The following is a 26703-nucleotide window of genomic DNA, read 5'->3' on the forward strand; positions in this document are numbered from 1 at the left end:
TGAAACTAGGAGAAATCTACAAAAGTATATTTGACATTTTAGTCTTAAAATGCGATTAGGAATATGTTGTTAAAATCTCTCGCAATGCTCACGAGCACCGTGTATACTACAAAATACGTAATCAACCTTAATCACTGGAATCGCTCGTATCCTCCGGCGTCCTAATATGCATCATAGAGAAGTTCCCGAAGCTGAAAGTCCTATTCCTATTGGGCCTCCTCGACCTGTACCTAAACCTTTGTCATTTGTCGCCATCCACCTGCTTCCTGAACTGCATCGCGTCACCATACGCCTTCTTCACCGCTTTTCTATCCGCTGGCTTACGACTCTCAACCAATTTAACTTGGTCTATACCCTTTTCAACCCCTAGTAGTTCTAATTTATTTGGTGGTAGCCATTGCCACGTGCGTTTAACATCGAAGAATAGTACTAAATAAAGAACGGGCTCGTGAGAATGGTTCTTCTTGAGGTTGAGAACGTCCTGTGGTGGTACGGGGAGTGGGACGCCGTTGTAGATGAAGCCTTTTGGGATTTTGGGGTCGATGATTAGCGCTGGGTACCAGGGGTAGCCTCTGTGGATGAGAGAATAGGGGGTAACTTTCAATCGTCAATTAAAATGTGTTTAATCTCTAGCCGCTGAGAATTACCATAAAAATAACTCTGATTTTATTATGAAACTTTGAATGTTTTAATACCTATGCGGCTAGAGATCAAATAAACAAATAATAAGATGAATTAGAGAGTAATAGAAAGAAAAACTTAGAATGTTATTTTATTTTTATTGCCCTCAATTAATATGGTGTGAATGAGTGAAATTACTTACGAATGAGTTGATGAAATTTTAACACAACTGAAATTATAATAAACGTGTAATATATGAAGAAAACGAAAATGAAGCGTATGAAATTTTATTAAATACGTTAGGAAATAACTATGGATTGAGAATAACTCAATCCATAGTTTTAATTTCATTTATTATGTTTAGTTGTAACTTTAATAAATTGTTGTAAGGTTAGTTACAAAAACAAATAGTTGGTTAGTATAATTTTTTTTTAAGTTCACTGACTAAATTGACCGCTAGTCGACACCCGGCAGTCTACTCGTCAGGAAAGATTTTGTAAACTGCTAGTAATTATTTTTTATTTTTTGACAGAAGCAACCATAGAATCAAATGGTTCCCTCAAAAGATTCTTTAAATGTAATCGAAATCGCGCGCCACCTAAACTTAAAATTTAAAGACTTGTACGCACTAAGCGGCTAGTTGCGATTGCGGCAGGCAGCATAGTGCGTACAGTACGGTTCCAGTTTCATACATTCCTGCCAGCGGTCGCGGCTAGCGGCGTAGTACGGGGAAATTAGCTAAAATTACGGCATAATTAATGGAAGATTTTTTTTAATTGGAATATGTACGTTATAGACTGAAGTTATTTTTCATCAACCCTCCCCACTTCTCCCCCCTCTGCGTCACCCCTCCACCCTCCCTTAAAGTGCCGAAAATGCGGTTTTTCTCTATTTCTGACAAAACTGTTGAAGATACAGAAAAAACGCGTAGAAACGAAGTAATCCTTAATAAATTTACTACAAATCACTCCTTGACACTTTGGTTCTAGCACTTAAAGTTTTCGCGTGATCCATCACGAAAGTTGGTCCTTTGCTGCAATTTTCTTTAATGAATGTTAAGTTTTCGCCCAAAATGCCTACGAAATCGTCGAAATTTGTTTAATATTCCAAGATTTTCATACATAACTTTCCAGGAGCAACGTACTATATAGTGCGCACCTAGCCTAAGACTGACCTGCACTTGGCCCAGACGAGTTGCAGCGGCTCGAGCAGTGCGTCGGGCTGCAGCGAGCTCTTCACCGGCGTCTTCGACGTGGACGAGCGCGTGCCGCGGCCCTGATAAAACATCCGTATTTTAATGTTTCTACTCGTCGACTTTAATCTGTCAATTCACCACAGACACAACTAAACTATAAGTGCTGTCTTTTCAGTGTTAGATAGTCTTTGACACTTAGTCAACTATAATATTTCATTACAGTTCACTTTTTAGTTAACTGTAATAATTTCAAAAATAGAACTTCATACAAGTTCTTTACTAATTTGCGATACCTGGCAAATTGTTCTGCATCTGAAACAAGTTTTTTTATCTGTCGTGTTATCGACTAATCAGAGACGGTTATTACGAACAATTGGTTGCGAAGTAATTGAAGGCATGTTTACAAAAACAACATAACTACACTAGACATGAATTTACAGGAAACGAAAAAAACTAAATGTCTTCTTATATATTAGCTATTGGACATAAACGTTGTATACGTTATTTAAGTAAGTGGCCATTAGTTCCGAAACACACGATTACACATCTCAAAGACAATTATTTTTGGAAAAAATATTAAAAATAAGTTCGTCAGTTATGCTGTTTTTGTAAAATTTTGTTAGTTATGTTCTTTTTGTTAGAAAATAAAACAAGTTTCTATAGAAATTATGTTTTGTATTCTATCATTTATCTTACTAAACTAGTGGATCTACTTTAATCTTCACATCCGCTGCTGTTGTCATCGTTATCTACCTCCAGAGACGACGATTCTTGACACGTATTATACAAAATTGATTGGTAGAATTGATGGCTCGATTGTTTGACCAAAACCTGCATCAATTTTCTCAAGTCGCCTACTTTGTGAGGATTAAGGGGAAGTGAAGACTCATAAGCACGACATCATTTAAAATTTTAGCAATATTCTTTAGGGTAAGACTTTTCAACGATTCTGGGGATGAAATGTTATTTCCACTCATTTTTAAGATGTGAAAGAAACTTCTGGATAGGTTACGTACATCAAACGCGATAGTTTTGTTTCCATTTTTAGGGTTCCGTAGTCAACTAGAAACCCTTATAGTTTCACCATGTCTGTCTGTCTGTCCGTCCGTCCATCCGTCCGTCCGTCCGCGGATAATCTCAGTAACCGTTAGCACTAGAAAGCTGAAATTTGGTACCAATATGTATATCAATCATGCCAACAAAGTGCAAAAATAAAAAATGGAAAAAAATGTTTTATTAGGGTACCCCCCCTACATGTAAAGTGGGGGCTGATTTTTTTTTTCATTTCAACCCCAACGTGTGATATATTGTTGGATAGGTATTTAAAAATGATAAAGGGTTTACTAAGATTGTTTTTTGATAATATTAATACTTTCGGAAATAATCGCTCCTAAAGGAAAAAAAGTGCGTCCCCCCTCTAACTTTTGAACCATATGTTTAAAAAATATGAAAAAAATCACTAAAGTAGAACTTTATAAAGACTTTCTAGGAAAATTGTTTTGAACTTGATAGGTTCAGTAGTTTTTGAGAAAAATACGGAAAACTACGGAACCCTACACTGAGCGTGGCCCGACACGCTCTTGGCCGTTTTTTTTACAATCGTACACTTATTTGCCAGTTACATAACCTAAAACGTTACGTAAACTAAAAAGAGTTTGTATATATTTTATTGAAAATTAAGTTTTTTACGTGAACGATATACAGTTATGTTCTTTTTGTAAAAAACAATGTAGATATGTAGTTTTTGCAAAATGGGTATATTTTTGGGGACTGAGTGTGGACAATTGGGGTCATTTTTGGACACTATCTTTTGCTCTACGTATAGATCCTGCTTAGACGAATGCTATGATACCAAAAACTCAAATCCGCAAAAAATGTTAGTTATGTTGTTTTTGTAAACATGCCTTCAATTCGATGTTGATACAACGGTGAACAACGCCATTAACATTCATTTTAACTTGAATGATGATATTTTTCGTCCATTGATGATGAAGATGACTCAGAAAAAGTATTGTACCTAATGTACCTATACAATAGTGATATAATTAAGCTTTTAACACTCGTAACGTACTATTAGGCCACTCAGCAAGCTTCGTGGCCTAAACATGGTACTCAACTGAAAAGCTTTGTATTATATCACGATTGTATAAAATACTATTAATCTCATTTTGGAAGTAAGTACTTCCAGGCGGGTTATAAACACTGCCAAGACACTTGGATAACAAATTGTGGGAAACTTGAAGTACGCTGCGTCAGGGACACAGCCGCAATGGTTGACGTGAAACGGGGTGTGAACCATCGCTATTGAGTATGCCGAAGGCTGAGATCCACGTAGGGCGGAAGTCAATGCTCACGGGACAATAGGAAAGGTTTTTAAAGGTAATGGCCGAAGACCATGCTTCGGGTAGGGCTGTGCCTGAGCCTGCACACTTGCACAGGGTCAAGTGTACTGCTGCATGTAAGACCGTACAAAACGCGCCCGATCCTACAGGATCAAGTGCACTGCTACATGTAAGAAGCGCGCTTGGATGTCGGGTGTCCGACCCTACAGGGCCAAGTGCTCTTGAATGACGGGCTTCCCCTTGCTCTACTCTACAGGGTCAAATGCACTGCTGCATGTAAGAAAATGTTGGGCTGGCTGGCTGGTAGGCTGATATGTGGCTGAGTTACCTTAACAGGTGTAGTGGGCGAGTCCACTTCAGAGCGGCTTTGGTCGGACTGCGAAGTGCGCCTGCGCCGGTCCCGGCGGTCGGCGCCGCTGCCTTCGAGCGTGGAATCCATCGTGTCGTTGTAACTCGACCTATTAACAGACAGACTTATTTATCCACTCAAATACATTTTATATTTCTTGAAGATCCATCTACCTACTTACATTAAGTCCGTCAATTCATCCACACTCCATAATTTTGCTAGGATGTTCACAAATTTGCACTCGAGAGTTCGTCTCGGATGCTTACTTGCTGTCACCTTTATTTTACTTGATAATAAAGTCCATTGAAAATTTTAGAGCAATTGAGTGGGTACTATCTACAGATGTTAAACAGGTTTTCTATGTATTATGACATTTTTTAAATATATTTTTTTCGTATTGTAACGTAAACTGGTCCGGATTAAGAGCTACGCCATTTAGTCACTAGTATTTAAGGGAGGTTACAAACGATAGCTAGTTTCAGTCTTGTCAGCCTAGGCCGAAGTCTGAACCTGGAAGTGGACCATGTCCAACGAAAGACTTCATAGAAGTGTAGACTCACCCATCGCTGGAACTGGCGGAGCGCGAGCGGTCGGAAGCGTAATGTGTGCACGATGAACACGACGACCACACGGAACTGTTCGACGAGGATCTGTAAACGACATATGTTCACAGTGGGATATGTTTAAGGAAACATCTTAATCTATTTTGTACTAGGTACGTATATTTTTTCATGTTAAATTCTTCACTTGTATGTTTCTGTTTTATCGCCTTGTAATAAAATAAATAAATGAAATAAAATCAGCATTAATTATCCCCTTTGAGTTATCCCGGCATTCGCCGCGGCTCATGGGGTCGGCTATGACAACTAATCTCCAGATTTGGCGTAGACACTAGTGTTATGAAAGCGACTGTCATCTTACCTTCAACCCAAAGGGTAACCAGGCCTTATTGGAATTCTGTTACGACTTATGTGTAACAGAAACACTAATGTATCAGAGAGCTAAACTCATAAGGATTGTCTTTTCAAAAGGACTCATTTCTCTATGGAATCGTTATAAAAATAAATTCTTTTGGAAGTAATGTCCTCAAATTATAGATTTTTTTAATGACATATGAGGCAAACGAATACACAAATCGTCTGATGGTGGACTTTCGGCATTTGAGCTTGATTGTAATAAAGTACAGTCAACCAATTGGAACCCTAGGCCACTGTAGAACTATGTCATAGTGACGTTCTAAATCAGAGTGTAAGAAATCTCTTACTGCTTGTCATTTTGACATAGTTGTAGAGTGGCCTAGGGTTCCAATTGGTTGACTGTACATGGTTCAAACAGGAACAAAAAAGCGACGAAAAAAAAATAGGGGCATTATCAGAATTTGGGACCCCCCAATTAGCGTAAGTTGTTAACAAAAATTAATTCGCTGTCAGATTTGTGACGATAATTAAGCATTTGTCTAAAAAATTACTTTTTTCACATTCTGAATGTAGATAATCGCTTAAAGTTTATGTAATTAACACAAAAACAATATTTTTATAGAAATTTCATGCTTAATTTAGCTTCAGCAAAACTGACAGTGAATTAATGTTTGTTAACAACTTACGCTAATGGGGGGGTCCCAAATTCTGAAAATGCTAGTAGACGCGAAGATTTACCTGGAGAGCGCGAGGTCGCTGTCCGAGCCGGCCTCGCCAGTAGTCCCGCGGTACTGCAGGAACGAGGCGGGCACAGGCGTGGCCAGCGGCTTGCCTTCGCCGAGGCCCGTCCTGTAGACAAGTTTATGGTCAGACGACAAAATAAGGCATTAAAAGAAATCACAAATCATACTTTTACACGAACCCGCCTGGCACTCGTGAACTTTGCTCAGATGCCGGAGAACCCGCTGAGCGGGACCTCGCCATACAGTTTATAACTGGGCCATTTTTTTTAAAGTTGTCCGCCCTACTTTTTTTGTAACATGGTTTTTTCGATCCTGATAGGAAAAAAAAAATGTCCCAAAATCTCCATACATTTTTTGGAACCTTCCATTCCGTTACCGCCATACAAAATGTATGAAAAAATGGTAACGGAATGAGAAAAACATCTTGGGACACTTTTTTTCTCCTATTGGAATTGAAAGAGCTCACGATTCTCAGTGGAAACCCCATAAAAATTTCCAAATCCAAAAAAAAGTGGGATTGGCAACTTTGAAAAAAAAAAAGGCTAATTACGACCGGTTTCTGATTTTAGGTTTTCAAGTTAAACATCAACTTTATGGCCGTAGGCAAAAGGACGTGTGTGACTTCTACCTCTTTTGAATAAAGCACAGAACTATTCTTACCCTATTCCGTTTGCCCCAGCTGGTAGTTCATGTCATACTGAACTGCTTTTTGTAAAAAGATATTGACAGTTTCATTCCTTACGGATTAGATTGTCATTGCAAATACAAGTCTCTATTTTTACTGACTGTAGCGAAAGGAAACGTTCATATTTTGAAACGTGCTGTTACCGGAGACCCAGAAAAAGAGATGTTACGTTTTTGAAATTATAATCCTTAGTTTTTTTTTATACTACGTCGGTGGCAAACAAGCATACGGTCCGCCTGATGGAAAACGGTCACCGTAACCTATGGACGCGTGCAACTCAAGGAATGTCACGTGCGCGTTGGAAACCCGTTAGAAACTCCATTGAATTGAAATATGTCATGGAATATGTACTGAAACTTGTAGGCTCGTAAGTCATTTATGGATTACTATACTAACCGAAATAAGTCTGGTGAAGAAGCCTGTTTGTCCTTATCGCACTTTCTGGGCCGTCCGCGGCCTTTCTTCTTGGGCGAGGGTTCCAGCGGCCTGCCGAGGCTGGCTGATAAAGTGGGGAGTGATGCTGTCAAAATATTTGCAGTTTAACAAATAAAACATAAAAAAACTAAAACAGTTAATAATGAGTTTGAAAAGTCTTATAATTATTATCCTTTGCCTTTGGCTAGTCTGTGGCCAAGAGTAAGCCCATTTATAATAATAAAAACATTTTCAACAGCTTCATTGGCTACAATTTTACCATTGCTGAATTATAAAATGACGGCTGTTCAAAACATTTTCCAATATTCATACTCTAAAGTTAAATAATTTTCTTTTGTTTAAACAACCACCTGCATCGGTAAACCGACAAGACTGTCAAGACCAGTCAAGAGCTACCATTCTATAGGTTAATGTGATACAAACATAGATATTTTCATTCATTCCAGCTTTGTGAAACGACCTATAACATCCATAGTAATATTATAAATGGGAAAGTGTGTGTCTGTTTGTTTGTCCGCCTTTGACAGCAAAACGGAGCGACGAATGGACGTGATTTTTTAGGTGGAGATAGTTGAAGGGATGGAGAGTGACATAGGCTACTTTTTGTCTCTTTCTAACGCGAGCGAAGCCGCGGGCAAAAGTAAGTAATATATAGGGTACAGCGGGCCAAATCTCGACTGGGGGGTAATTGTAACTGATCCATTTTTTTCATTATTACACTATGTTGTTGAGTTATATCACTAGGAACCACTACATGTATCCACTGAACACGCCTACCATATATAACCGGTGGACACTCTATTTAATAATGCGAACATTGTAAAACATGGACCAGTTACATTTGCCCCCCAGTCGAGATTTGCCCCGCTGTACTTTACCTCATGAGGGCAAGGGCAAGTCAATTGAAACAAACAAATCAGGTACACTATTTTACATCTAAAATGTTAGTTTTTATGAATGTGATAAAACATAAAAGTAGGATTAATAAGCAATAAAAAAACCATACCATCGGATCCGAAGCTTTTAGGCGGCGTAGCGACGGACGTTGGAGGTAGCAGTAGAGTTGGCTTCCTCAAACCACCGAGCAGGCCTAAACCTAAGCGAAAATAAACGATTTTGAGTAAATCAGATCACAAAATGATCACAATCAAATAATCAATCATATCAATACATGGAAGTGACAAAAATACAACGCCTGAAAGTTTTACAGCTTATGCCTCTTCATTACTAGAAATTAAGGACTTTTCTTATTTTCAATGTTTTTTCTACTAATAGGTATTTAGTGGCTCTGCAGTAGGTAGACCTCGTTAACATAACATACTAAATAAATATATTGCTACACAATTTAACAAAACTATAAACTTGGCATAATTTATTGAAAATCATACAAAATCGGTTAAGGATTGCGACTGTTGAGGCCGTAGAGAAGAACATAATTTTTTTCGTCCAAATTGCTACGGACACGTTTGATAAGTCTCGATCAAACTTTATGGTATTAGCAATGGTACCGACCTGAACTGGGAGACTTGAGCGGCGATTTGGCAGACTTTACAGGAGATTTATTGGGCGACTTGTGCGGCGATTTCTCCGGAGTGGACAGCTTCTGTGTACGCTCGACGGATTTGGACGGTGCTGGAGTCTCGGAGCCTGAGGTCGGCGTATCTGTCACCGCTGGGTTGCCTAAAGTTATTGAAAGTTTAGTGTAATGGAGACGAGAGAGAGATTGTTTAACAAAAGGTGCGTGAAAATCATACAATAGGCTAGTTTCCTATATTTAAAATATTTTATGCAGTGCACGAAATAAAGCACGACAAAATTTGAAGAAATATACATATGGACAGTAGGTAGTTATGTTAAACACAATCTCTATTTAACAAGTCAAAGAGAAAGATATAAATAAAGTAAATGAATTGACCGTGACGTCACACCTCAGTATTTCATAGTAATTCCATATTGATAAATCGTTTTGACAGTTTTTAAAAAGAAGCTGATTTAAAAAAAAAAAAAATATTGGGGACACCTTACACAGATCAACTTAGCCCCAAACTAAGCAAAGCTTGTACTATGGGTGCTAAGCGACGATATACATACTTAAATAGATAAATACATACTTATATACATAGAAAACATCCATGACTCAGGAACAAATATCTGTGCTCATCACACAAATAAATGCCCTTACCGGGATTCGAACCCAGGACCGCGGCTTAGCAGGCAGGGTCACTACCGACTGAGCCAGACCGGTCGTCAAAGACTAGTGTCATTTGACTAGTAGGAAAGTAGTCTATTGAGCGCTGTGTGGAACGTGAGTTTCATTTTCAAGGCTTCGGCTACACATTTAATGAATAGTATAGGAAGTAGGTACAGAAACCTTTAAGGGATGTCTCGATGTGCCGTCCGTTATGCCGTCTGATATATTTTTCACCATGGTCGCTTACAGCTCCTATTTTGTCGCTTTCGGTGCGTTCATGAACCGGCAACGTATTCCGCGAGTAGGGTGCCGCCAGAGAAGGCAACATCACAGCAGTAGTAGCAATATGTGTGCGTGAGTTTGTGTATATTCGCGTTTACTTCCAATTTCGATGCCACCTATCTCTAATACCTCATACACACAATCGACGAGCGGCGTTGGAAGTAACGAGGGACGTAGGCAGACGTATAGTGTGGCTGCGCTACTCGTCACGCCCGCCGCTCCCTAATTTGTCGGTTTTTTTGCGCGAGTCGGCGGGCCGGCAAGAACCTCGTGCGATTGATCGCGCGAGTAGGGCAGTATGGGGCCGGAGAGGACAACATCGCGGCAGCGTGGCAGAGGTATACGAGTGTGTGCAGTAGGGCGTGTCAGCTGTACATGTGTGCGTGTCACCTCGGTGCGGGCGTTCTCGCGCTTGGCTGCGGCCGCGGCCCCTGCCCCTGCGCCCGCGCCGCCCGCGCCCGCGCCCCCGCCCGCGGCCGCGCCACCAGTTGGCGTTCACTTTGGACTTCGACACCGCCGGGGAGCTCTCGCGCTAAAACAATAAAAGGAATGTACTAACTGGAATCAGGTAGTATGTTTCTTTACTTTACGTCAAAAGTGTATCCGAAACCTAAATGGAAGATATCGTGAGTTACGTTCGCGCGCGTTCAAATATATCTTGCGCGAAACACGACTCGTGCTAGATGATGACACGACGATACGACATCTCACCTATAGGTTTGAGACATTAAAACTATTGAGCATCATTTTACTAATTTAATAATCTTGGAACCCGTCCTTCCTTGGAAACGATCGAAATAAGTCATACGAGTATAACGACCACATTAGTTTTGTACGTAACTATTGTACTCAAGTGAAGATGTTCGCCCTGCCCTTTTTTAGGGTTCCGTAGTCAACTAGGAACCCTTATAGTTTCGCCATGTCTGTCTGTCCGTCCGTCCGTCCGTCCGCGGATAATCTCAGTAACCGTTAGCACTAGAAAGCTGAAATTTGGTACCAATATGTATATCAATCACGCCAACAAAGTGCAAAAATAAAAAATGGAAAAAAATGTTTTATTAGGGTACCCCCCCTACATGTAAAGTGAAGGCTGATATTTTTTTTCATTCCAACCCCAACGTGTGATATATTGTTGGATAGGTATTTAAAAATGAATAAGGGTTTACTAAGATCGTTTTTTGATAATATTAATATTTTCGGAAATAATCGCTCCTAAAGGAAAAAAAAGTGCGTCCCCCCCCTCTAACTTTTGAACCATAAGTTTAAAAAATATGAAAAAAATCACAAAAGTAGAACTTTATAAAGACTTTCTAGGAAAATTGTTCTGAACTTGATAGGTTCAGTAGTTTTTGAGAAATATACGGAAAACTACGGAACCCTACACAGCGTGGCTCGACACGCTCTTGGCCGGTTTTTTAAACAGCCCGTTTATGTGTCCCACTGCTGAGCAAAGACCTCTCCCTGTGATTTCCACAGCTCCCGTTGGTGTGCTATTTCTGGCCAATTAATCATGAAGATGTCAAGGTCGTCATCTCATCTCCGTCTGGGCCTGCCACGTCCGCGTTTAATTCGAGGCATCCACTTGGTGGCTATGCTGGCCCACCTATCCGGGTACATGCGGCAAACGTGGCCTGCCCGGTCCCACTTTAGTCTGGCGGTCTCCTCCCCTACATTAGCTATTCGTGTTTTGGAACGCGGTGTAGTGTTTCGGAAGCGATCCATTCTAGTAACACCTAAAATACTGCGCTCCATTGCTCGTTGGCAAACCTTAATACACAGATTTGAAATGGTCATAAACTTACAGTATTGTTGTCATCATCAGAATCCCGGCGAGGACTTCTGCGGGGCGAAGCTCTGCTAGTGCGGCTGCGAGCTCGCGACACGGCGCGTTCACTCCGCGTGTCTGAAACAAAATATTTACACATAGTTAATAGTTCCAAATCTAATACTCTTCTTCCCCTAAAGGCGGTTTTAGTGTTAGTGCGTTTTCACATTATCCGATCCGACATCGGATGTCGGACCGATATCCCATACATTACATTGAAATCCTTCCGACATCCGATATCGGATCGGATAATGTGAAAACGGCCTTACGCGGACCGACCGCGCGAAGCGATCCGAACTGGACTAATTAATATGTGTTAACTTCAGGTAGCGTTTTAGAGTGGCGCGGACGACAATACCGACTTCATACAAATTGGTCGCGAGAATCACTCCGCGCGGACGGTCCGCGTGACACTAAAATCAGCCTAAATAGTGTTAGCCGAGAGATGTTTTCCAAACTACGCCATTATGTCTCCCCCCCACATCTAGTGTCTCGCAAGCGTCGGGTCAGCTGTATGAAAAAAGACGCCGCGTTAACGCGACCATACAGTTGGCCCGATGCTACGCTCGCGAGACGCTAGATGTGGGGCGGACCTAAAGGTGTTAAATTTTTTTTTTTTCAGAAGAAGCTTGCCTATATTCAAGCCCTTTTCAGCCTTGTTTCGACAGTCCCCCACGTAGTTTCTCACCGGCAGTGTTGGTGTCGCTGCTGCTGGCCCTGCTGCTCGCGCGGCTCCTGACGGACCTCGCCCTGTCCCGCTCGCGCGGCGCCTCTCGCTCGGGACTGGAGTCGGGTCCGTCGCCGGCTAGTTGAGACATGGCGGCCGCGCGGACGTCGCGCCGCGCTTGACGGAAGATCGGGAGGCATTGCGAGCGCATTTTTATCGCGGCCCTGGTGAAAAAGTGAAGCAATATTTCAGCAGTTCTCGAAAAGTTTGTACAAAAATTAAGGAAAAAGTTCATTTTGTTTTTAACCGACTTCAAAAAAGGAGGAGGTTCTCAATTCGACTGAATGTTTTTTTTTTTTTTTTATGTATGTTACTCGATATCTCCGAGAATCGTGGACCGATTTTCAAATTTTTTTTTTTGATCGAACGGGTATAAACCCGAGATGGTCCCATTGGCACTAAGTCAGGGTCTGATGATGGGATCTTAGAGAAATCGAGGGAACTCTTCAAATGTTATAGGCACATGTAATGTTTTTGGTGTATTTTTCAAAGGTACACCAGTATTTACGCCTGACGGTAGTAATTTTATGTGGCTGAGCTGATGATGGAAGGTCAACTCCTCAATGGTTAGGAGTTAAAGGATAATTCTTTCACTACTGTACATATATTCGGACTGATAGTACTGATACATATAATATCACTAGGAACCGCTAAAAATCAACAAATAAATTAACTTTTTAACAAAAAATAAAACCGCCTTCAAAAATAAGCGCGTTACAAAACACGGAGAAACTAAAAAGCAAAAAATAATAAACCTTTGAATTCAGATTTCTTATCGTATTGCAATAACCTGAACATCCAAATTATAAACAAATCAATTATTTTTGGAGTCGATACCAGCCTGTGTATGGTTGGGTGGGGCAAACAGGCAATAGCAAGGCGACGAACAGGTCAGGTGGTTCTCCGTGTTTTGTAACGCGCTTATTTTTGAAGGCGGTTTTATTTTTATTAATTCCTATTTTGTTACCAAGATTTTGTTGATGAATTGAGATTTTATTAAGTTTTTTTCGTCATTACAGTTCTCTAGTATCTATATTTTCTTAATTATAACAATAATCCTGTATATATCTCAGGAAAGTCGACTTATATTACTAAATGTTGGTAACAAAATAGGATCAATTAAAATTTGCTGACGTGGCTATGTACAAAGTTACCGGGAACTGCTCATTTAATACCTAGCAACCTTCAAATCAAGAGTGAACAGGCATCTTCTGGGCGAGCTCACTCCATCGTAGGCCACGTAATGCCTTTGGCTAGTCTGTGGCCAAGAGTAAGCCCATTTATAATAATAAAAAATACCATTTTTTTCAATTTGTCAGTAGCAAATGACGGCAAAAAATGTAGCCGCAAAAGTAGTTCCTCGTTCCTCAAATAGAAATTTTGCCCTTTTATAAGCACAGAACTAGATTTACATAAAAGAAACAAGTTCATCTATTTGTATAGGGGCCGAGTGTGTCAGCTTTTGTACTGAAGCTGTTACTTGCCTGCGATTTTAAATATGTCTCAGGCCATTGAGTGTGCTTATTTTGTGACCAACTTAACAAAAATTGACGCCCGAAAGCTGCAAGCCGCGAATAAAGACGAACAACTCAGTGGATTTTACCGAGTTCATTTGACACGCTAAGTAGATACGTTTGGTTGATCTAAGGTATCTATGATATCTTGGTTATAATATAAGTCAATGATTCTACAATACTTACTTATAGAAAACTGTGTCCTTGTTGTTGTAAGCGAGACAGTTGTCGATCATGAGTGAGAAGTCCGCTTCCACATCGTCTATGGTTTTGTAAGCGCCTCGGTCGAGCTTCTTCCCCATAGTGCTGAGATCCATTGGGTGCTTGACTACTGTACTGTAGTCAGGCACCTGAAAAATAAAAGTTAAATTAACATATTATACACTAAGGCTTAAAAATAGTAGAAATAAATGTGTCGATCCGTTTTCGAAAAGGGACTGTAGTACCACACCTCGGACACTGGCGATCAAATATATGAAAGGGGCGCGTTCCTAGCACACAGTCTAAGCTCGTGTAGGTGAACGCGTATTATACTTGTATGAGTGAAATATGACAGGTCGACTGTTCGCGTTTTTGACAGGCGGTAACTGTGAGGTAACCGAGAGGGGGTGGGCGGCACTTTCAGCGAGGAGCGGGAGTGGCCATACTGTACGATAGTACTCTTTATTATACCGTGGTAGTACAGAGTTCGCACTTTTTAATCTCTACTCTTTTTTTAAACCCCGACGCAAAAACGACGGGGTACGTGTCTATCTGTCTGTTTGTGTGTATCCCTGTCTGTGGCATCGTAGCCCCCGAACGGATGAACCGATTTAGATTTAGTTTTTTATTTCTTTGTAAGCTGAATTAGTCGGGAGTGTTCTTAACCATGTTTCCTGAAAATCGGTCCACAACGTCGGGGTTTTTTTTTTCAAAATTCTAATTTTGAGGTTAGGTTATTTGCTAAGCTATAATATTTACTGGAGCTCTACTTCCAATAAGCAAGCAACCGACATTCTGTCACGCCGGGTAGCGCCATTGTATCCATCTGCAAATCAAGAGTGAACAGGCATCTTCTGGGCGAGCTCACTCCATCGTAGGCCACGACTTTGCCTTTGGCTAGTCTGTGGCCAAGAGTAAGCCCATTTATAGTAAAAAAAAAAATCTGCTGTCTCGCTCGGGCCTGCAGGAGTGCAGCCGGGTGTGTACACCAGTGCAGTCACCTCCAGCAGGTCAACGGGCTCCGTGAACACGTCGCTGTGGTCGCGCTGCCGCAGGAGACGCAGCAGTTTCTGCAGGACGGCGCGCTCGGGCCGCAACGAGTGCAGGATGAGGCGTTCCCAGGCACGAGTGTGCTCGGCCTTTAGGCGTTCGCGTTTGCGGACCAGTTCGCATAGAAGTCTGTGGGGAACATAGTTTGATTAAAGGTGTGATTTTGTATAATTTGTAAAAAAAAGTCATACGGTACCGGTAAAATAAAATAACGTTACACACAAATAACAGACCTTTACATAACAGTGTAAGATTTTTCAGAATAGGGAACTCTCTAACCAAGCTTTATGATACTCTGACGAAAAAAAAATTTGAAAACTAAAAAATAGGATCATGAAAGGAAATGTATTTCCAAAAGTATTATTTGGAACTATACTTATTATATAACTTTTTTTATTGAATGGCATGTCGTATGTGAAGGTTCATATGTATTGCAGCACATATACCTTACCCACACACATGCGTATTTAAGACACAATAAGCGTCACATGGCGACCCTGTCTGCACATCACATAGAACTTTGGAACTACAGTGTTAGATAAGCTTAGGGCATACCTAGCTCTCTCCAGATCTTGGCGTATCCTTTGCCAATACTTCAGTTGGTTGCAGAGTTCTCGCACGTTGACCGTACCATCTTGGATTCCTCTGGTACCTGGAAATAGAAAATTAACACTCTGTCTGGACTCGCCATAGGATTAAAGAAACGTTGGATTATCAGTACTGGCAATTTGACCTATATCCTTTACTTGATATGTGTTGAAATTATCAAATATAGCCGATATTCAACTAAAGCGCGCCATCTAGGCGACCGTAAATTTGTCTTGATGGTTCCAAGGTACAATACAATACTCTATTGCACACTTCAAATAGTTTACAAGTAATGCACAACAAACAAAAACAATTAAACAGAGGTAAAAAGAGGTCTTATCGCTTAAGAGCGATCTCTTCCAGATAACCTTTGGGTATTGGAGTTATTATAATCGGACTATACGGAACGTCAAGGTACGTTTTTTTCTTTATTTGTCTATACGGAGTTCTGTATGTCTTTGATTGTACTGACCGTGGTGTGAGGCTGCACTCTGCAGCCTCCTCAGCAGCGGGACTCCATTCCTGCTCCGCCGTTTCAGCGTCCAGTAGGCGAGGAGGCGCTTCATGAGCTGGGCCCGCGACGCGGGCGGCCCGTGCGCGAGCGCGGCTACTTCCGCGACCCGCGAGGCGGGTAGAGTGGGCACGAGGACCACTGGTGCCCAGGTGCGCTTCATTGCGAGGACTCGACGAGCCTGTGGGGTTGAGATAGTGGTTTAGTTTCGTCCTATAATCATATGTAAACTTAATCAATCATGCTGACGGTTTTACCTAACCGCAATACTATTGAGCATTAGCTTTTGCCCGCGGCTTCGCACGCGTTAGAAAGAGACAAAAAGTAGCCTATGTCACTCTCCATCCCTTCAATTATCTTCACTTAAAAAATTCACGACAATTCGTCGCTCCGTTTTGCCGTGAAAGACGGACAAAAAAACAAACTCAAACACTTTTCCATTTATAATATTAGTATGGATAACACAAATCAAGGCATTAATTAGTGTAGCCTCTCATTTGTTATGTTACGTTCTGCCTGATGTAGCTGACAGATTTGACATATTTAACCAAGACTAACTTTCTGCCTTTGCGCGTTTTTCATCTGTCAAAACATTCTGCCATATTGAGCTCTATCCCTTCATTCTCTTACAGTCCGCCATCTTGTATTTTACAGAGTAACACACCTGTTTGATCTTCTCGCGCCCCTTCTGCCGTATGGCGGACAGGTCCGATGGCTTGGCGTCCCCCTCGGCGTCGGCAGCCCTGCGCTCCTGCAGCACGTGTTCTTTTACGGTCCGCCATCTTGTATTCTACCGAGTGACACACCTGTTTGATCTTCTCGCGCCCCTTCTGCCGTATGGCGGACAGGTCGGACGGCTTGGCGTCCCCCTCGGCGTCGGCGGCCCTGCGCTCCTGCAGCACGTGCGCCGGCGTGTGCGCGTCGCAGTACGCCATCTTGTATTCTACCGAGTGACACACCTGTTTGATCTTCTCGCGCCCCTTCTGCCGTATGACGGACAGGTCCGATGGCTTGGCGTCCCCCTCGGCGTCGGCGGCCCTGCGCTCCTGCAGCACGTGTTCTTTTACGGTCCGCCATCTTGTATTCTACCGAGTGACACACCTGTTTGATCTTCTCGCGCCCCTTCTGCCGTATGACGGACAGGTCCGATGGCTAGGCGTCCCCCTTGGCGTCGGCAGCCCTGCGCTCCTGCAGCACGTGTTCTTTTACGGTCCGCCATCTTGTATTCTACCGAGTGACACACCTGTTTGATCTTCTCGCGCCCCTTCTGCCGTATGACGGACAGGTCCGATGGCTTGGCGCCCCCCTTGGCGTCGGCAGCCCTGCGCTCCTGCAGCACGTGTTCTTTTACGGTCCGCCATCTTGTATTCTACCGAGTGACACACCTGTTTGATCTTCTCGCGCCCCTTCTGCCGTATGACGGACAGGTCCGATGGCTTGGCGTCCCCCTTGGCGTCGGCAGCCCTGCGCTCCTGCAGCACGTGTTCTTTTACGGTCCGCCATCTTGTATTCTACCGAGTGACACACCTGTTTGATCTTCTCGCGCCCCTTCTGCCGTATGGCGGACAGGTCCGATGGCTTGGCGTCCCCCTTGGCGTCGGCAGCCCTGCGCTCCTGCAGCACGTGTTCTTTTACGGTCCGCCATCTTGTATTCTACAGAGTGACACACCTGTTTGATCTTCTCGCGCCCCTTCTGCCGTATGGCGGACAGGTCGGACGGCTTGGCGTCCCCCTCGGCGTCGGCGGCCCTGCGCTCCTGCAGCACGTGCGCCGGCGTGTGCGCGTCGCAGTACGCCATCTTGGCGACTTGCACCGGCTGGCTGGGGTCTCGCCCGGCGCCGGCCGCCTCCATTTTCATGTATAACCTGGGAAGAGTATTTCAATTTTTAAATGTAGAACAAGATTGAGCTGAGAATGAAAGTGATTTTAAGGCACGATATTATCATCAATCAGAAAAAAATCGTTGGTGCCTAGCGGTAAGAACGTGTGACTTTCAAATTCGATTGAAATCCGTTCAATTGTACAAAAAATCAATGCCGTTTAATTCCGTTCAATTTGAAATCGCGGCTCGTACCAATATTTGCAATTCAATTCAATTCAATTCAATTCAATTTATTGTTCGAATGTGAGTGGTTATAAATGATGATAGGGTTAGTATTTTGTAACATCACAATCTGCCAGAATTTGGCGTACAATACTCTTGACTCTCGATATGCATGTCATTAAACCAATTAAAAATGAAAGTAGATATCGCAATGTCAGATTTGAAATACATAATAAGAAAATAAAAATTGTAAAGAACATAATAATGATAGGTAAATGTCATGCATACAGAAAAGTGGCTCATATAGAATTTTCATAATGTCAAAAAAAGTAATTACAATAGGATACAATAATAATAATAAAAAAAATATTACATATTAGTGGATACAAAGTGTTCACCAACTGAGTAGAACATTTTTTGTAAACACCACTTAAATAATTTGGTTTTGAAACCTTGACAATCTATGGATTTCAAATCATTTGGCAAGTGGTTAAAGATTTTGACAGACATGAAAAGAATCGATTTTTCAAAATGAACTGAGTTGTGGACTGGATAACTGATATTGAGTCCATGGAATTTAGATGTTGACCTAGGGTTAGATTTCATGATTTTATATTGACTGATATGAGTTTTCACAAAAAGACATGTTTCATAAATGTATAATGTTGGTAACGGAAGAATTTTTAATTTTTTGAACAACGGTCTACATGAATCCATTGTTTTGGCACCGCAGATTGCTCTAACGCATTTTTTTTGTAGGAGGAACGCTTCTTGGGCATATGTTGAGTTACCCCACAAAATCAGCCCGTAACGAAGGTTGGACATAATGTGACCATGGAACGCCAGGAGGGCAGATTCTTGGGACACCACCTGTGATATTCTACGCAGAGCAAACACAAATCTGTTCAGCTTATCGACCAGATATTCAATATGCGCTCGCCAGTCACAATGGCAATCCAGCATTACCCCGAGAAATTTTATAGTTTCGACGCTTTCAATGGCTTCCTGATTATGTTTGATTATTAGGTTTTTAGCGTTACTCTGGGGAGCGTAGAATTCCATGTATTTGGTTTTACTTATGTTGGCTTTCAGTTTGTTTCTCAACAACCAGGTGTTAATATTATTAAACACTACATTTGCCTCTAATTGGTAAGTTACGGGGTCGTTACCAGGAATAATGACGGAGCAGTCGTCAGCAAAGAGAAGGACCTTGTTATGTGTGACATTGGGGAGGTCATTAATGTAAACTAGGAATAATAACGGCCCAAGTATGCTCCCCTGCGGTACTCCCATGTTAACATTTGACTGGCTGGACAATGTTTTAGATAGGGATTTGGTCTTCGGACAGTATGACGTAATTTCAGTTCTTTGTGTCCTATCTGTCAAGTACGTCCGTAGCCAGTCATTGCAGTTCCCTCGTATGCCGTAGTGGTAGAGTTTATTTAATAGTATACTATGCGAGACGCAATCGAAAGCCTTGGACATATCCATGAAGATCGTTGTTATTGGTGTCCTATTATCTCTAGATATAGTAAGATCCTTAATTAACTCATATATAGCCAAAGTAGTAGATTTTTGTCGTCTAAATCCAAATTGATTATTATTCAAAATTTCATGTCTGTCAAGGAAGTGAAGCAATCGTCTGTATAGAACCTTTTCGTATACTTTAGACAGTATTGGTATAATGGCAATAGGTCTATAATTATCACAAATTTCCTTATCCCCTTTTTTAAGTAAAGGTTTAATAACACTATGCTTTAGCCGATCTGGGAAAACGCCCTCAATCATTGATAAATTTACAACATGACTCAAAGGTCCTGCAAGTGTATTAATATTATTTTTGATTAATAGCATGGAAAGGTCATCATATCCGGCCGATTTAGTGTTTCTAAGGGATTTTATGATTTTAATTATTTCAACATAGTCAGTCGGGTTTAAGTATATCGAGGAACAGTTAGAACTACCTAATGTTTTCATTAACTCCGTGTCACGAGTAGAGTTGTCGTTAGTAGGATCCCTAGATTGTGTAAAGAAGTTATTAAAAGTATTGGCGATATCCTCACCCTTTGTAATAACATTTCCATTTATGTTGATTCGATCAATCGTTTGTTTTGGAAATGATTTGCCAGTGTTTTCGTTTATAATATTCCATGTAGCTGTGACTACGTTATCTGCATTGTTTATTGCTTTAATATTAGTGATTTTTTGAGCTTCTTTTAAACATTTTTTTAATAAATTTGAATACGTTTTATGTTTCTGCTTTAGATACATTTTAGTGTTTATATCTCTTTCACGAGTATATTGAAAGAAAATTTGTCTTTTAGCTCGAGAAGATATTTTTATACCTCTTGTAATCCAACTTGCCTTTCTATTTGCTTGTATTCTTACTCTTGTGACAGGAAAACATAATTTAAAGAAAAGTTGCAAATAATCATGTAGTGTATTAAATGCTTCGTTTGCATTGTTACATGAAAACGTTACAAGTTATGTACGATATTTGTTAGTCGGTTTTCGGTACAGGAAAACCTAACAGGGCCTAGAAGCCACCGGAAGTGGAAGGTCATCTGGCTATCGCTTTTGTAAAATGAGTGTTTCTGATAAATGCTGGAATTAGTTGTCAATGTGGATGCCAAAGTTTCATGAGCCGTAACTAATTTCCGCGATAACATATAGTAGAAGATACGATATCTGAAAAAAAAAACACATTTTTTTTTATAAAATTGAAAATAAATCTTACCCAGCCTGTTGAGCACACGTCACGTGGAACGCAGAGTAGCAGTTGCTCTTGTGGCACTGGATGCAAGCGCCGGAGGCTCGCTGCTTGCACACCATACATTGCAGCTTCCAGCGGGCTGCTGGGATCATCTCGATCGAATCTACATGAATACAGAAATACAAATAAGACATTTTAATTGATTGAGGATTTTATTGTGTAAAGTAACTAAACTAAGTAGCTAACGCAAGTTCAAATCAAACATCTGCATGTTTGCTTGCCGAGACACTTTGGTAAGTAAATTTCGAAGCATCCGGTTTGATATGGCTTGCATAAACAGTTTGCGGGTTGTCTGCTGATAGTTTTGTAAATCTCAGGTTATCATAAAAGTCCAAACGCAAGTAAATTAGTTGTAGATATAGTGTTTGTCACTAGTGCCTGCAATTTACATAGAACTGGTAATAGTCCTAAATAACTCACCTATGGGTTCCAGGAACACGGTGTTCGCAAAACGAACTTCAGGTATCCAGAGGGCGCAAACCACGTGGGCCCAGGTGCCTTGGTCTGTCTGTTTAAAAGCTCCTATGACATGGAAAGATATGCATTCATTATAAAAACATCAAGGCATGGGCAAACTATGTTTAGTAAATAAATATGTATGCGGATTTCTGCGTTATTTGCAGGGTTCGAAAATATCCGATATTTATAATAAATATACAAATATCGGATATTTATGATATATATCAACTTTGATATACACCGTGTTTCACTTAACACTAAAAACCTGAAAACAGTTTGTTCAGAATCGAGAGTAGAATCGATTGAGCTATATCTTGATGGGGGTAATATTTTTATTTAAATTAGTATTATTAGTTATTTTTTACGTGCCCATTCTATTGTACTCGTAATACAACATTGTGTATATCGCATTGTTAGAGGTTGTTTACCTTTTTTCAGTATTTAGGGGTATTAATACTGGCCGGTTACTTGGACGATTATTTTTTCCGCTACTAGTTTGACGTTGTTTGTCAGTTTAATCTTAATGTTTATCATAAGTCATAACAAATTGAACTCTTACCTAATTACAACCTTGTCATTTTGAATATTGAGTTTATTTGCTTACTGCGATTACCTGTCCAATTTGAAGTTTACTGTGACAAAGCTTTAAAGTGTTTTACAGTGACATCTTAGCTGTCTATTGGTAAACCTTATGTTGTTGCAGTAACGTACACAAATAAATAGTCTTATGGTTTATGATGGTAGTTAGCAATTATTTTATTGAGTGTAGAGCTAAAAGTCAAGTAGAGCTGTACAGAAAATTAAAAATTCAATTAAAAAAAAAGTAACGATCAGATTAAAAGATGAATACTCTAGATGAGTTAAAAAAAATAAAAATCAGTTGGGGTGTCTGAGGTTTTGAGTGATACCGGAAACACCGTGTATATCCATTTTGTATGGAAGACATTTAATTTTTTTGTTGCGTTATTTATGAATACTACTTTAGATAAGGAAAAATGTACTAAGAAACATAAATTTTGTAGAAAAACAGTAACAAACACAAAAAAGTAGTTTTTTAACAATGTTACATTTTTTTAAAACCATTTTTGTATTGAAATATTTATAAAAAAAAGATATACATCGGATATTTATATCCATTGATATATATCGTCGAACCTAGCTGTATATCTTCTTGATATATATCCTCGGACCCTGGTTATTTGTCTAGGGTAATGCTTTGGCAGGCAGGCAGGTTGATGCTTAGGACCTGTTGGAATTGAAGGCATCTAATAGCACTTGGATCCTTCTACGATGGGAATGCACATATGCAGTCTTTAAGGTTTTTATATAAGTTATGAAATAAAGTCGACTTTGTCTCGTTTCGTACATTATTCCCCTTTAACTTCAAGAACCATTATATTATTATGGACCTGTCAGCCAAAGTACTATAAAATCATAATTAATAAACTCGAAGAAACTTGGAAGACAGCCTATGTAAAAACTGTTATTGTATTAACTTACCTCCAGTGTTAGGGCAGAGTACGCAATTGACGAGGCGTGATGGGGACTGCAGACATCGGCGGCACAGCCACTGGCCCTCGGGTATGTAGGGTACCTTGTAATTAACAAACAAAAAATGTTAAGACAGAAAGTTTAGAGAAAGAAAGTTAGTAACTGCTTTACAACTAATCCCAAGATGACATGGCTAGTTTTTAAGTAAAAGCAGTTACTGCTGTCAATGCTGTCTGACGTTTCATTGCAAGTCTTCATACAATGTTTGCCGCGCTAGGAAATTGTCTCGCGACGTGCCTCGCTCCGTGTGGACCCGGCTATTGAGATTTAGGCTTGTGCCGTTTCGTTCGTTGATCGGAGCGCTCCGATCTCGTTCAATCGCTCCCACGAACTAGTTCGCTCTTTTAGGTCTTTTGCTCATTTAGTTCAGCCAGACCAGCGACCACTGCGGTCGGAAAGATCAGAACGAATGGGACCGAATAGTGTCAAAATGATACGAATAGTCCACATATAGTAACATTCCGGGCCCAAAGGTTGTAAGTAACCGAAGTTTAATATGAAAACTTGACTTTTTTTGTTGCTCTGCTAAATAGCTCTCGCTCTCGGTCGACGCAGTCACACATTCGTTCTCGATCCAAACCGCTCGCGCTCGCCGATCCTATACTGAACTAAATGAGCAAAGACCGATTCTCAGAGCCTGGAAAGATTCAGTTCATTTCGGTCATTGATGGGATTTTATTCCTAACAGTTCATAGTTCGTGAACGACACAAGCCTATTGAGATTATTCCAAGAGAATTGCATGAGACAAAAGTACAACTTAAATGCTTACTCCATAACAGTCCTGGTGCACGGCCAAGTTGCACATGTCACAGAACAGGATCACATTGGTGTTCTGGCATTCACCGTCCATGCAGATGCAGCAGACTGCGTCTTCATCCACCTGCGCTGCTGTTTGTTGGCCGGTTTGGGACGCCTGAAGTAGAGAGGTCAAAATGTTATAGATAGGGCTGACATTTGTGTACAAAGTGATTTGAGGAGGCAAAACATGTTCTTAACCTTTAACAGGGGCGGCTCACTCCGCGATTCTATCGCCGCGCTACAAGTACATGCTGGCGGCCGCGAGTTCGCGGCCTAATCAGGGGTGGCGCGCGTTCTCACGAAACGCACGTTCGCACTTTCTATTGTTACTTTACGTCGCGAATTTTTTTTAAGGTTCATATGCGTTGTCCGCGTGTGGAATGGCTAATAATGTTTACTTAAATGAATATCATGAATAAAATAAATACCATAGGACATTTTTACACAGATCTACTATTGATTAAGTCCCCCGGAAAGGTTCAATAAGGCTTGTAATGTTGGAACTTAAACAAAAATATATAAATACTATATATATATACCTAGAAAGTACCCAAGATCTGAATATAATAGTATAACATTTTATCTGAGTATTCATTCGTTTTAATCCATAGGCAACCCTATCGTCGAACGCCGCGCACGTGCAGCTCGTTTCTTTGTAATAATTTTGTAGGCATTTAAAAAGGCGGCATGTCGTGAACATCAAAGCAGTGGGCCTTCTGTACTTGTACTATTATATATTCTGTGCCTTTAACTACAGATGTAGTGCGAAAAGGGTTTCCTTCGGAAACATTCGTATTTGTCATGCTAGTTCAGTCAATGTCAGTACATCTTGTACTGACACTGACTGAAATAGCATGACACGTTCGTACGTTTCCGTAACAATTCGAAGGCAAATCTTTTCGCACTAAATCTGTATCGTGATTTAATACTATTGAAAAAAATCGCAAACTTAAACCAGCCTTTTTATTTGCCACAAAATACTACCCAAATTTTTAAGAAAATTTCATAAATAGATATTTTTTTACAGATGAATATGCATTTAAATTTCATAATGTTATTTGTTTACTTTCATACAAAATTACCTATATGTATAATCCACTAATCCCGGGGTAACATTTTCAGGGTTCAGATTTAAGTGGTCCTGCTGTACTTTTATTTCTATAAGAGTTCAAAACTGGAACATAACTTGTGCAAGTAGGCCAGGGTCTCATTTCTCAAAACTGAAAGGTACAAGTTACAATCGGAAGTCTCTTTCCAACTTGTCATATTAGACATTGACAACCACTTGTTACTAAATTGTAACTTGTAGCTTCGAGAAATGGGCCCCAGGACATGAGTTAATGTGCCTTTCAATGCTTCCTTATTGTGTCCATGGGACTTGCTGCGCCGTATCCTGAGGGCATGGCCAAGATGAAAATCGAAGATTTTCAAAAATGCACAGAAAATGACACAATTTCATGCTGATATTCATACCTGAAAATAGGATTCTTTCTCCAATCTATCCATCAACAGCTCCAAAGTATCCACCGAAACAGGCGGCAGACCTTGCTTGACCCTCGTCTTGTTGATGATGTCCAGCCAAGCCGTATCTTCCTCGTCCACATCGTACTCCACCTCACCGTCTAGTTCCTCGGCGGATTTCTCTATGAAGCGGATGTAGGCATTTGGGCGGGGAGGAGCATCACAGACTCTTTCATTGTAATCTTCGATAAGCTGAAATAATAAATATTGTAATTTAATAAAAAGTCACTTCTACACAATCTGAAATGAAAATCGAATTTAATCTGATATCAAGGCCTTGTTTGTAATTTTATGCTGCCTTTGCTAAATATTGTGACACGTTAGACTATTTTTGTTATTGTTATTATGAACTTGAAATAAATAAATAAAATAAATAAATATTGGGGACACCTTACACAATATCAACATAGCCCCAAACTAAGCAAAGCTTGTACTATGGGTGCTAAGCGACGACATACATACTTAATTAGATAAATCAACGACAACTACATATAGGGTATAATCTGCAATTATTTTTTTCAGAAAATTGCACCTTACCCACAACATACAAGGTGCTATCTGCTACAAAAAGATATTGCACACTTTTCCGTGTACGTTGTTGTCATCAAATACATAGTTATATACATAGAAAACATCCATGACTCAGGAACAAATATCTGTGTTCATCACACAAATAAATGCCCTTACCGGGATTCGAACCCAGGACCGCGGCTTAGCAGGCAGGGTCACTACCGACTGAGCCAGACCTGTCGTCAAATGAGTAATATCTATTTATTTACTAACACATAAATTGGTATGTACAGCAAAAATACCTTAAAGCTGGCCTCAGGCAACTTAACGTGCGGTTCAGGCGGAGGTTCAACAAACGGCACTGGTTTTTCAAGCTCTGCGTTGTTCTTTTCCCAATCCTCAAGCGACATAATCGGCAGAGGCTGATCTATAGGAATCCTGCTGATTTTGCCATCTATCTCAAACTGGACCACTTTCTGCGCTTCCGCAAAAGTTAGGGCTTCTTTAGGAGGACTTTGCAGGGCTATGTCACCGGTTGGCACTGGAGCCCTCGTCGATCTGCCCTTCTTACGGTGGCTAACAGAAGCCGGGGTGGCAGGCGTTGGATTATCATGATCGTAGTTCACTAGATGATACTGTAGCCCACACACAGTGTTGCCAGCTGTGAACTACGATTTTATCCGATGTCGGTCACAAAAATCTCCGAAATGCTCACCAATTCTCCGCCAACCTTTTTTTAGTGTTTCTGCGATGGGGAGGGGTGGGGGGGGGTCCACAGATTGTATGGCGTGAAGCCGTCATCTACGAGCCATAACATCCCTATGTTAAATAGAAAATATTTGAATTACCCGCCTTTTTTACTGCCGACAT

General features: G+C 40.8%; 1 protein-coding gene across 1 annotated transcript; it reads right to left on the bottom strand.

Annotated features, from left to right (window-relative positions):
• Positions 1 to 26703, bottom strand: LOC125236735 (peregrin). Its single transcript, XM_048143655.1, has 23 exons — positions 26682 to 26703; positions 26136 to 26494; positions 25276 to 25515; positions 23774 to 23917; positions 22953 to 23046; positions 21414 to 21515; positions 20958 to 21096; positions 17846 to 18041; positions 16138 to 16357; positions 15633 to 15729; positions 15029 to 15206; positions 14013 to 14176; positions 12274 to 12476; positions 11563 to 11663; positions 10151 to 10292; positions 8800 to 8967; positions 8294 to 8383; positions 7249 to 7372; positions 6163 to 6273; positions 5068 to 5157; positions 4487 to 4616; positions 1796 to 1896; positions 1 to 572 (listed from the first exon to the last, which is right to left on the bottom strand). Exons 1-23 carry the CDS (start codon positions 26701 to 26703, stop codon positions 242 to 244), a joined length of 3546 nt encoding a protein of 1181 aa, XP_047999612.1. The 3' UTR covers positions 1 to 241.

Source organism: Leguminivora glycinivorella, chromosome 19 (genome assembly GCF_023078275.1).
Source record: "Leguminivora glycinivorella isolate SPB_JAAS2020 chromosome 19, LegGlyc_1.1, whole genome shotgun sequence".
Taxonomy (NCBI): Eukaryota; Metazoa; Arthropoda; class Insecta; order Lepidoptera; family Tortricidae; genus Leguminivora; species Leguminivora glycinivorella.